At 43.8% G+C, this 13033-nt stretch overlaps 1 protein-coding gene across 1 annotated transcript in view; it reads right to left on the bottom strand.

Moving 5' to 3' along the window:
- LOC138637973 (zinc finger protein 91-like) overlaps positions 1 to 13033 on the bottom strand; it is a 207656-nt gene that overhangs the window by 16614 nt on the left and 178009 nt on the right. Inside the window, exon 12 of the mRNA XM_069726895.1 lies at positions 4892 to 5044. Within this exon, the coding sequence (XP_069582996.1) occupies positions 4892 to 5044 (153 nt within the window). The remainder of the gene's footprint in view (positions 1 to 4891; positions 5045 to 13033) is intronic.

The raw sequence follows: 13033 nt of genomic DNA, 5'->3' as shown, positions 1-13033 counted from the left end.
CTCAGAACAACGTGATGTGATCGCGTTGTTCCGAGGGTCTCCTCCGTCCTCCTCTCTGCAGGAACCAGGATCCAAGATGGCTGCGGGGTCCTTCCAGGTCGTGACTTGCCGGCGTCTGGTCAGAGCAGGCGCCGGCAAGCCTCCTGCACTGCCTGTCAGATCGCTGATCTGACACAGTGCTGTGCAAAGTGTCAGATCAGCGATGTGACACTATATAGTGATGTCCCAACCTGGGACAAAGTGAAAAAAAAAAAAAAAACAAATTACACCATGTAAAAATATTTATAAAAAATTCTTAATAAAAGAAACTAAATAAATATTGTTCCAATAAATACATTTCTTTATGTAAATAAAAAAAAACAATAAAAGTACACATATTTAGTATCTCAGCTTCCGTAATGACCCGACCTATAAAACTGTCCCACTAGTTAACCTCTTCAGTGAACACCATAAAAAACAAAACAGGCAAAAAACAACGCTTTATTATCATACCGCCGAACAAAAAGTGGAATAACACGCAATCAAAAAGACGGATATAAATAAACACGGTACCGCTGAAAACATCATCTTGTCCAGCAAAATACGAGCCGCAATACAGCGTCATCAGCAATAAAATAAAAAAAGTTATAGCTCTCAGAATAAAGCGATGCCAAAACAATTACTTAAAAAATAGTTTTTATTGTATAAAAGCGCCAAAACATAAAAAAATATAAATGAGGTATCGCTGTAATCGTACTGACCCAAAGAATAAAACTGCCTTATCAATTTTACCAAACGTGGAACGGTATAAATGCCTCCCCCAAAAGAAATTCATGAATTGCTGGTTTTGCTGGATTTTTCATTCTAATATTATGTACCTAGGTACATATAGGTGCGCGCTTGATAATAGCAGATAAAATCTTTAAAGGAAAGAAAAGAATGGAGTGACCGATGTAGATAATGAATAATAATGTAGCTTCTCAATGTTTTCTCCAATACCTCCCCTCTTAACACCAATGATAGGCAGGATAAATAGTACTCACAGGTTTTTCTACCTCCAGAGATGAGTCTTTGATGAATTTGGGAGCCGTAGTGCTGCCGCTATATTTCCGAGGGAGTCCAGGTAAAAGTAATGATAAAAATCCAAACTGGTGGCTGCCCCGGCCAGTAGCAGCCACCTAAAACTAACCTCCGGGTAGGAACGGGGTCCTGTGATGCCAGACGCCGCGTGGAGTGAGAGCGTTAAGTCCGGATGGTGCGCAACCCTGAGGAAGGAGACAGTTGTCTCCGAAACGCATCGGCTGATTGATCCTCACTGCGTCCCGTACTCACTCTCGGGTCTCGGAAATGGTCACGTGACTAGTGACGTCACGCAGGTCCTGCGCACCATCTGGACTTACCGCTCTCACTCCACGCGGTGTCTGGCATCACAGGACCCCGTTCCTACACGGAGGTTAGTTTTAGGTGGCTGCTACTGGCCGGGGCAGCCACCAGTTTGGATTTTTATCATTACTTTTACCTGGACTCCCTCGGAAATATAGCGGCAGCACTACGGCTCCCCAATTCATCAAAGACTCATCTCTGGAGGTAGGAAAACCTGCGACTACTATTTATCCTGCCTATCATTGGTGTTAAGAGGGGAGGTATTGGAGAAAACATTGAGAAGCTACATTATTATTCATTATCTACATCGGTCACTCCATTGTTTTCTTTCCTTTAAAGATTTTATCTGCTATTATCAAGCGCGTACCTATATGTACCTAGGTACATAATATTATTTTGTTACATATTTGTTTACAAACTGGATGTGGAGGTTTGTTTGGTATCGCTGCAAGGGTTTACAGCATTTGACACTTTGCGCCACCATTCATGCAAGTTTTATTGGTTTTTTCATTCTGCCTAACAAAAATCTGAATAAAAAACGATCAAAACATGTCATGTGCCTGAAAATGGTACCAATAAAAACATCAACTCGTCCCGCAAAATAACAAGACCTCACATGACTGTGTGGACCAAAATATGGAAAAATCATAGCTCTCAAAATGTGGTGATGCAAAAACTATTTTTTGCTATAAATAGTAAATCAAACCCACCTTTATCACCCCCTTAGTTAGGGAAAAGTAATAAAATTAAAAAAAAAATGTATTTATTTCTATTTTCCCATTAGGGTTAGGGTTGGTGCTAAAGTTAGGATTAGAGTTGGGGTTAAGGTTTGGATTACGTTCACGGTTGGGATAGGGGTGTGCCAGGGTTAGAAGTATGGTTAGGGTTGGGAAAAGGGTCAGGGGTGTGTTGGATTTGGGCTGGAGTTAGAATTGGGGGTTTCCACTGTTTAGGCACATCAGGGGCTCTCCAAACGCGACATGGCGTCCGATCTCAATTCCATCCAATTCTGCGTTGAAAAACTAAAACGGCGCTCCTTCCCTTCCGAGCTCTACCATGTGCCCAAACAGGGGTTTACCCCAACATATGGGGTATCAACGTACTCAGGACAAATTGTACAACAACTTTTGGGGTCCAATTTCTCCTGTTACCCTTGGGAAAATACAAAACTGGGGGCTAAAAAATAATTTTCGTGGAAAAAAAATATGTATTTTCACGGCTCTGCATTATAAACTGTAATGAAACACTTGGGCGTTCAAAGTTCTCACAACACATCTAGATAAGTTCCTTGGGGGGGGGGGTCTAGTTTCCAATATGGGGTCACTTGTGGGGGGTTTCTACTACCTCTCCACTCAGCAGATAATAGAAATATAGAAGAGTTTACCTCTCCGCTCAGCAGATAATAATAGAAATATAGAAGAGTTTACCTCTCCGCTCAGCAGATAATGATAGAGATATAGAAGAGTTTACCTCTCCACTCAGCAGATAATGATAGAAATATAGAAGAGTTTACCTCTCCGCTCAGCAGATAATAATAGAAATATAGGAGAGTTTACCTCTCCACTCAGCAGATAATAATAGAAATATAGAAGAGTTTACCTCTCCACTCAGCAGATAATAGAAATATAGAAGAGTTTACCTCTCCACTCAGCAGATAATAATAGAAATATAGAAGAGTTTACCTCTCCACTCAGCAGATAATAGAAATATAGAAGAGTTTACCTCTCCGCTCAGCAGATAATAATAGTAATATAGAAGAGTTTACCTCTCCACTCAGCAGATAATAATAGATATATAGAAGAGTTTACCTCTCCACTCAGCAGATAATAGAAATATAGAAGAGTTTACCTCTCCACTCAGCAGATAATAGAAATATAGAAGAGTTTACCTCTCCACTCAGCAGATAATAATAGAAATATAGAAGAGTTTACCTCTCCACTCAGCAGATAATAGAAATATAGAAGAGTTTACCTCTCCACTCAGCAGATAATAATAGAAATATAGAAGAGTTTACCTCTCCACTCAGCAGATAATAATAGAAATATAGAAGAGTTTACCTCTCCACTCAGCAGATAATAGAAATATAGAAGAGTTTACCTCTCCGCTCAGCAGATAATGATAGAAATATAGAAGAGTTTACCTCTCCACTCAGCAGATAATAGAAATATAGAAGAGTTTACCTCTCCGCTCAGCAGATAATAATAGAAATATAGGAGAGTTTACCTCTCCACTCAGCAGATAATAATAGAAATATAGAAGAGTTTACCTCTCCACTCAGTAGATAATAATAGAAATATAGAAGAGTTTACCTCTCCACTCAGCAGATAATAGAAATATAGAAGAGTTTACCTCTCCACTCAGCAGATAATAGAAATATAGAAGAGTTTACCTCTCCACTCAGCAGATAATAATAGAAATATAGAAGAGTTTACCTCTCCACTCAGCAGATAATAGAAATATAGAAGAGTTTACCTCTCCGCTCAGCAGATAATAATAGTAATATAGAAGAGTTTACCTCTCCACTCAGCAGATAATAATAGATATATAGAAGAGTTTACCTCTCCACTCAGCAGATAATAGAAATATAGAAGAGTTTACCTCTCCACTCAGCAGATAATAGAAATATAGAAGAGTTTACCTCTCCACTCAGCAGATAATAATAGAAATATAGAAGAGTTTACCTCTCCACTCAGCAGATAATAGAAATATAGAAGAGTTTACCTCTCCACTCAGCAGATAATAATAGAAATATAGAAGAGTTTACCTCTCCACTCAGCAGATAATAATAGAAATATAGAAGAGTTTACCTCTCCACTCAGCAGATAATAGAAATATAGAAGAGTTTACCTCTCCGCTCAGCAGATAATGATAGAAATATAGAAGAGTTTACCTCTCCACTCAGCAGATAATAGAAATATAGAAGAGTTTACCTCTCCGCTCAGCAGATAATAATAGAAATATAGGAGAGTTTACCTCTCCACTCAGCAGATAATAATAGAAATATAGAAGAGTTTACCTCTCCACTCAGTAGATAATAATAGAAATATAGAAGAGTTTACCTCTCCACTCAGCATATAATAGAAATATAGAAGAGTTTACCTCTCCGCTCAGCAGATAATGATAGAAATATAGAAGAGTTTACCTCTCCACTCAGCAGATAATGATAGAAATATAGAAGAGTTTACCTCTCCGCTCAGCAGATAATAATAGAAATATAGGAGAGTTTACCTCTCCGCTCAGCAGATAATAATAGAAATATAGAAGAGTTTACCTCTCCACTCAGCAGATAATAATAGAAATATAGAAGAGTTTACCTCTCCGCTCAGCAGATAATAATAGATATATAGAAGAGTTTACCTCTCCGCTCAGCAGATAATAATATAAATATAGAAGAGTTTACCTCTCCACTCAGCAGATAATAATAGAAATATAGAAGAGTTTACCTCTCCACTCAGCAGATAATAATAGAAATATAGAAGAGTTTACCTCTCCACTCAGCAGATAATAATAGAAATATAGAAGAGTTTACCTCTCCGCTCAGCAGGGAGATGATCTCTAAGGTGAAGTCTATGATTCTTCTGGAAATGTTGTTCTCGTCTTCGTCCATGCCTGGTTCGTCATTCGGGGATAAATCTTGGTGGTGTGAATGGATCTGGTTCTTCAGTGTCTTTATGACAGGAGGCTGTAAATCATACAAGGACATCGTCAGTCACATACAGATCTGATCTCATTGCACAGTGACATTTACAGATTAAATGAGACAGGTGAGACTTTCCACCTTTTAGTACCAGGCTTGTACTTTCCAACATCCTATAAAGAAATCTGAAGCCTTATAACTCTTCTGAAACTCCTCGGCCCCACCGCATGCGTCCGGTCTGTAATTTCTTGTCCCCTCCAGCTGCCTCCGGTGTGCAATTTCTCAGCGCCTTTACCTGCCTCTGATCGGTCATCCCCGACCCCTCCTCCTGCCTCCAGTCTGTGATGTCCCGACCCCTCTGGTCTGTGAATACACAGCCCCTCACCTAGTCTTTAGTCTGTGATCCCCCGGCCCATATGCCTGCCTCCAATCTGTAATCCCCAGCACCTACTCCTGCCTTCGGTCTGTGACTCCCCGGCCCCTCCGCCTGCCTCCAATCTGTAATCCCCAGCACCTACTCCTGCCTTTGGTCTTTGACTCCCCAGCCCCTCTGCCTGCCTCCGGTCTGTGACTCCCCGGCCCCTCTGTCTGCCTCCAATCTGTAATCCCCAGCACCTACTCCTGCCTCTGGTCTGTGACTCCCCGGCCCATATGCCTGCCTCCAATCTGTAATCCCCAGCACCTACTCCTGCCTCTGGTCTGTGACTCCCCGGCCCCTCCGCCTGTCTCCAATCTGTAATCCCCAGCACCTACTCCTGCCTTCGGTCTGTGACTCCCCGGCCCCTCTGCCTGCCTCTGGTCTGTGACTCCCCGGCCCCTCCGCCTGCCTCCAATCTGTAATCCCCAGCACCTACTCCTGCCTTCGGTCTGTGACTCCCCGGCCACTCTGCCTGCCTTTGGTCTTTGACTCCCCAGCCCCTCTGCCTGCCTCCGGTCTGTGACTCCCCGGCCCCTCTGTCTGCCTCTGGTCTGTGACTCCCCGGCCCCTCCGCCTGCCTCTGGTCTGTGACTCCCCGGCCCCTCCGCCTGCCTCTGGTCTGTGACTCCCCGGCCCCTCCGCCTGCCTCCAATCTGTAATCCCCAGCACCTACTCCTGCCTTTGGTCTTTGACTCCCCAGCCCCTCTGCCTGCCTCCGGTCTGTGACTCCCCGGCCCCTCTGTCTGCCTCCAATCTGTAATCCCCAGCACCTACTCCTGCCTCTGGTCTGTGACTCCCCGGCCCATATGCCTGCCTCCAATCTGTAATCCCCAGCACCTACTCCTGCCTCTGGTCTGTGACTCCCCGGCCCCTCCGCCTGTCTCCAATCTGTAATCCCCAGCACCTACTCCTGCCTTCGGTCTGTGACTCCCCGGCCCCTCTGCCTGCCTCTGGTCTGTGACTCCCCGGCCCCTCCGCCTGCCTCCAATCTGTAATCCCCAGCACCTACTCCTGCCTTCGGTCTGTGACTCCCCGGCCACTCTGCCTGCCTTTGGTCTTTGACTCCCCAGCCCCTCTGCCTGCCTCCGGTCTGTGACTCCCCGGCCCCTCTGTCTGCCTCCGGTCTGTGACTCCCCGGCCCCTACAGTGTCTGAATGACCAGTCAATGCTGAGAGGAGAGGCAGGTTTTCATCACCAAAGCTATCAGTGTAATCAGTATTGCAGCGCCATTACAGTCAGGTCTGCTCTTTATATCACAAAATACTGCTGACAGATTATCTTTAAAGCTTTTATGTGGAACAGACGATATGCTGGATTATTTGTATTCAAGTTCATGATACAAACACTGTACGTGTCCTTAATGCGGGATCGAAACACCATTCTCCAATGTTAAAGTTCCTTCCTGGCAGAAAAACCATGGACTCCTCATCCTCTGGAGTACTACATATAGGACATTACACAAACCCTTGTAGATTGTGAGCCCTCGCAAGCAGGGTCCTCTCTCCTCCTGTACCAGCTGTGACTTGTATTGTTTAAGATTATTATAGTGCTTTGGAACAAAGCACTATATTGTAATCCGAACGTAGTTAACTTATTCTTCTTATTATTATTAGGCTTTTTTCCGAACCCGGCCCGAACCACTGCACTCACAGACTCCAGTGAGGCGTCAATTTGAAGCCAGCGTCCACGAGAGGTGTGCTAAGTATTTTTTGTGTCGATCGGATTTGTAGTTTTGGCGCAATTTGCGTTTGAAAATTGTTTTCCCATTATTGGAATGCATTGTCTCAATGCATTTCAATAGGGACATTTTCCCATAGGGTATAATGGCTGATTTCTGAGGCAATTTCAAAATAACTGCCACCTGGCTGATTAGCTCATTTATATGCGCAGTCAGACACAGTTACTATGCCAACGCCTACGAACTCTACATGACCCCACCAGGACACAGGTGTTGCCAGATAATATCAGCTCTTAAAGTGAAAGGAACAGCACAGCACAAATGCAAATCTAGCTTAATGTCGCTGAAAAAGAACATGCACCTAAGTGGATGTAGAAGCCCACTGCGCCCCCTAAGGGACCCCAGGCAGTATTGCGGCCCCAAAAGGACGCCGGGCAGTATTGCAGCTCCTAAAGGACCCCAGGTAGTTTCAAGGCCTCTAAGAAACCCCGGGCAGTTTTAAGGCCTCTAAAGGACCCCAGGCAGTTTTAAGGCCTCTAAGGGACCTCGGGCAGTTTCAAGGCCTTTAACTCCTTCACGACATGCGCCGTACTAGTACTGCGCATGCCGTGTCATCCTCTTTGATGTGGGCTCCGGCGGTGAGCCCACATCAAAGTCGCGACATGTCAGCTGTTTTGTACAGCTGACATGTGCGCGCAATAGCAGCGGGTGAAATCGCTATTCACCCGCCGCTATTAACCTGTTAAATGCCGCTGTCAAACGCAGACAGCGGCATTTAACCGGCGCCTCCGGCCGGAAATGATGTCATCGCCGACCCCCGTCTCATGATTGGGGGTCGGCGATGCATCAGGAAGGTAACCATAGAGGTCCTTGAGACCTCTATGGTTACTGATGCCGGCCTGCTGTGAGCGCCCCCCTGTGGTCGGCGCTCACAGCACACCTGCATTTCAGCTACACAGCAGCGATCTGATGATCGCTGCTGTGTAGCAGAGCCGATCAGACTATGTCAGCTTCTAGCCTCCCATGGAGGCTATTGAAGCATGGCACAAGTAAAAAAAAAAAATATATAAAAAATATAAAAAGTTTAAATCACCCCCCTTTCGCCCCATCCTAAATAAAATAATAATAAAAAAAAAAAACCTACACGTATTTGGTATCGTCGCGTTCAGAATCGCCCGATCTATCAATAAAAAAAGCATTAACCTGATCGCTAAACAGCCTAGCGAGAAAAAAAATCAGAAACGCCAGAATTACGTTTTTTTGGTCGCCGTGACATTGCATTAAAATGCAATAACGGGCGATCAAAAGAACGTATCTGCACCAAAATGGTATCATTAAAAATGTCAGCTCGGCACGCAAAAAATAAGCCCTCAACCGACCCCAGATCACGAAAAATGGAGACGCTTCGGGTATCGGAAAATGGCACTTTTTTTTTTTTTTTTAAGCAAAGTTTTGAATTTTTTTTCACCACTTGGATAAAAAATAACCTAGTCATGTTAGATGTCTATGAACTCGTAATGACGTAGAGAATCATAATGTCAGGTTAGTTTTAGCATTTAATGAACCTAGCAAAAAAGCCAAACAAAAAACAAGTGTGGGATTGCACTTTTTTTGCAATTTCACCGCACTTGGATTTTTTTTCCCCGTTTTCTAGTAAAAGACATGGTAAAATCAATGCTGTCGTTCAAAAGTACAACTTGTCCCGCAAAAAATAAGCCCTCACATGGCCATATTGACGGAAAAATAAAAAAGTTATGGCTCTGGGAAGGAGGGAAGTGAAAAATGAAAACGCAAAAACGAAGAAGGGCCACGACTTGAAGGGGTTAAGGATCCCTGGGCAGTTTTAAGGCCTCTAAGGGACCCCGGGCAGTTTTAAGTTGAAAGTGGCCTCGGGGACTCCCGAAGGTCAAAGTGACCCACAAGGGTGACCCAGCTCACCAAATCAGACCCTGAGGTGCCCCGCCTACAAATCGGACCCAGAGTGACCCCGCCCACCAAATTGGCACCTGAGGTGCCCCGCCCACCAAATCGGACCGAGGTGCCCAGCCCACAAAAAATCGGACCCTGAGTGACCCCGCCCACCAAATCGGACCCAGAGTGACCCCGCCCACCGAATCAGACCTAGATTTACCCCGCCCACAAAAATCAGACCCAGATTGACCCAACCCACCAAATCAGACCCAGAGTGACTCCGCCTACCAAATCAGACCGCTTGAGGGGCACCCAAGTGTGAAAGTCTTGCAGGGGCAGCCCGGGTACCATTCCAAAGCACTATCTGTAGTTCCTTCAGGAAATACCCAAATAGTTGTACTTGTTTTTATTATGTATACCCATCCTCACATGTAAAGCGCCATGGAATAAATGGCGCTATAATAATAAATATTAATAACCATAGAGCAAATACGTCCCAGATAAAGGGTAACAAAGTTTATTTAGAAAAATATTTTTGCACTGAAAAAAAATAGCAAAATAATGAAAATAGATAAAGTGGACAGTTTAGAACAGAGGTGTAAAGCATAAGGTCCCACAATATTTTAACCCCTTTACCCCCCAAGGGTGGTTTGCACGTTATGGACCGGGCCAATTTTTACAATTCTGACCACTGTCCCTTTATGAGGTTATAACTCTGGAACGCTTCAACGGATCCCAGTTGCCTTCTCTCCACACATACTGCCTCTGTCCTCTCCACCATTCGGACAGATACTATGTTACATAGTAACATAGTTATTAAGGTTGAAGGAAGACTAAGTCCATCTAGTTCAACCCATAGCCTAACCTAACATGCCCTAACATGTTGATCCAGAGGAAGGCAAAAAATCCCATGTGGCAAAGAGTAAGCTCCACATTGGGGAAAAAAATTCCTTCCTGACTCCACATACGGCAGTCAGACTAGTTCCCTGGATCAACACCCTATCAAGGAATCTAGTGTATATACCCTGTAACATTATACTTTTCCAGAAAGGTATCCAGTTGTCACAATATGGTATGAAATATCATATAAGTAGCTCTCTTGCTCAAGGCGGTGGGCTAACAAGCCCCCCTTCCCTTTCACTCAGCCAAGAGCTGCTTTGCCAATGTACTGGGGGGAGTTTTATGGCCGAAAGGTATTTACGACCGGCATTTCCTGCCGTGTAAGCTCTTGTCCAGCTATAAGTGAACTAGAAACTTCTAGGATTCATGAAAGTTCTTTGTTTTGTTTTTGTAAGATATTATGCACAATGTTTACGTTACGAACACGAAAATATATATCCTTGGTCGCACTCGGTGGACCTACCCATCCCGCGAAACACGGGCTTCTAACTCCATCTGGTAAAGAAGTAGGGATTTCTCTATAAATATGTATCCCAGATAGGACATATTTGATCTCATTAGAATGCCCACGTTAATCTGAGATGAATGATGGGTTTGTTATGACTATGACATGTTTTGTAGCGAAGTTATAGAAATTAGAGAGAATAGTTTTAAGTTTAGTCAGAATGTAGAGAGAGGAGGGTCTGGATAAGCCAGCCTTTCTGTGATGTCACTAGCTGTAGGTCTTAAGTTTGTGGCAGGCTCTCAGCTCAGTCTTTTTCGTCTTCCTGCTTGCTTGCTTCTTCTCCTGGAAGAGCCCTGCGCACGTCCAATGAGCTGGGACGTATGGTTGCCTGCCATGCTTTGAACATGTGAGTGTTACCTTTTCTCATTTAATCCCTGTTTATTTCATAATTACCCTTGTACATATTTGCAATTGTCTCATTTGTAACATCTTTATAAAATATTTTTGATAAAGCACTGCCTAATTTTTATGGGATAATATTATATGTTAGTTCATTCTCCATGCTCTAAAAACCATACCCTAAGTCTTCTGAAGGGAAATACGCTACTGTTGTGTTGGGTTAGCTTCGGACCCGTTTAATCGAAGCTGGTGGCAGCGATAGTGTGCTGACTTTTGGATTATGTTGTAGCGACTGCGGCGTTGATAATTATTGTTCCTGCCTGAGTGGGAGTAGTTTATCGCATCACTGCAGCATGCCCAATAGCCAGTACATAGCAGGCAGCCTGTCGGGCGACCAATTACCCAGGGTGCAGTACCTAATCTGACCTGAGAGTAAGGGGGCGCCAGAGAGCTGCAAGTGTTAAGTGGAACTGTAAGTGGGATATACATAAATCCCTGCAGTTTGTGGTATATTGAAAAGCAGTGGGATACCTAAAATAAGCCCCTGCTGGAAACTAAGAGGTCAATAGCCTTGTGGGTGTTTTTTCATCACATTGTTAGCAGTGGAGGGATAACTAAGATAAGCCCCCCTGCACATGTGATAGCCATCTGTTGGCCTAAAGTCACCCCGACCCGTGACGTAGGGGTGACGGTCACGGTGTGAATCGTGACAAATTGGGGGCAGCGGTCAGGGGAATCCTGACACCAGTCCCCTCTTAAATTTAAGTAATGAATCACTCATTACAACATCATACGGCAGAGAGTTCCATAGTCTCACTGCTCTTACAGTAAAGAATTCTCGTCTTATTATGCTTAAACCTTTTTTCCTCCAAACGCAGAGGATGCCCCCTTGTCCCGGTTTCAGGTCTATGATTAAAAAGATCATCAGAAAGGTCTTTGTACTGTCCCCTCATATATTTATACATTAACATAAGATCACCCCTTAGTCTTCGTTTTTCCAAACTAAATAGCCCCAAGTGTAATAACCTATCTTGGTATTGCAGACCCCCCAGTCCTCTAATAACCTTGGTCGCTCTTCTCTGCACCCGCTCCAGTTCAGCTATGTCTTTCTTATACACCGGAGACCAGAACTGTGCACAGTATTCTAAGTGTGGTCGAACTAGTGACTTGCTCATGAGGAGAACATAATTTTACCTCTATACATCTATACCTCTTTTAATGCATCCCATTATTTTATTTGCCTTTGTAGCAGCTGCCTGACACTGGCCACTGAATATGAGTTTGTCATCCACCCATACACCCAGGTCTTTTTCATTGACGGTTTTGCCCAGAGTTTTAGAATTAAGCACATAATTATACATCTTATTACTTCTACCCAAGTGCATGACCTTACATTTATCCCCATTAAAGCTCATTTGCCATTTATCAGCCCAAGCTTCTAGTTTACATAAATCATCCTGTAATATAAAATTGTCCTCCTCTGTATTGATTACCCTGCAGAGTTTAGTGTCATCTGCAAATATTGAAATTCTACTCTGAATGCCCCCTACAAGGTCATTAATAAATATGTTAAAAAGAAGAGGGCCCAATACTGACCCCTGTGGTACCCCACTGCTAACCGCGACCCAGTCCGAGTGTGCTCCATTAATAACCACCCTTTGTTTCCTATCCCTGAGCCAGCTCTCAACCCACTTGCACATATTTTCCCCTATCCCCATTATTCTCATTTTATGTATCAACCTTTTGTGTGGCACCGTATCAAAAGCTTTTGAAAAATCCATATACACTACATCCACTGGGTTCCCTTGGTCCAGTCCGGAACTTACCTCTTCATAGAAGCTGATCAGATTAGTCTGACATGAACGGTCCCTAGTAAACCCGTGCTGATACTGGGTCATGAGGTTATTCCTCTTCAGATACTCCAGCATAGCATCCCTTAGAATGCCCTCCAGGATTTTACCCACAGTAGAGGTTAAGCTTACTGGCCTATAATTTCCGAGTTCAGTTTTTGTTCCCTTTTTGAATATTGACACCACATTTGCTATACGCCAGTCCTGTGGTACAGACCCTGTTATTATGGAGTCTTTAAAGATTAAAAATAATGGTCTATCAATGACTGTACTTAATTCCTGCAGTACTCGGGGGTGTATCCCATTCGGGCCTGGAGATTTGTCAATTTTAGTGATTTTTAGACGCCGTCGCACTTCCTGCTGGGTTAAGCAGGTGACATTTAATTGGGAATTTTTATCACTAGTCATTTTGTCTGCCATGGGATTTTCTTGT

This window comes from Ranitomeya imitator, chromosome 5 (assembly GCF_032444005.1).
Source record: "Ranitomeya imitator isolate aRanImi1 chromosome 5, aRanImi1.pri, whole genome shotgun sequence".
NCBI classification, from domain to species: domain Eukaryota; kingdom Metazoa; phylum Chordata; class Amphibia; order Anura; family Dendrobatidae; genus Ranitomeya; species Ranitomeya imitator.
Note: the sequence above shows the minus strand (reverse complement) of the source record. Positions and strands in the feature narration are given on the sequence as shown.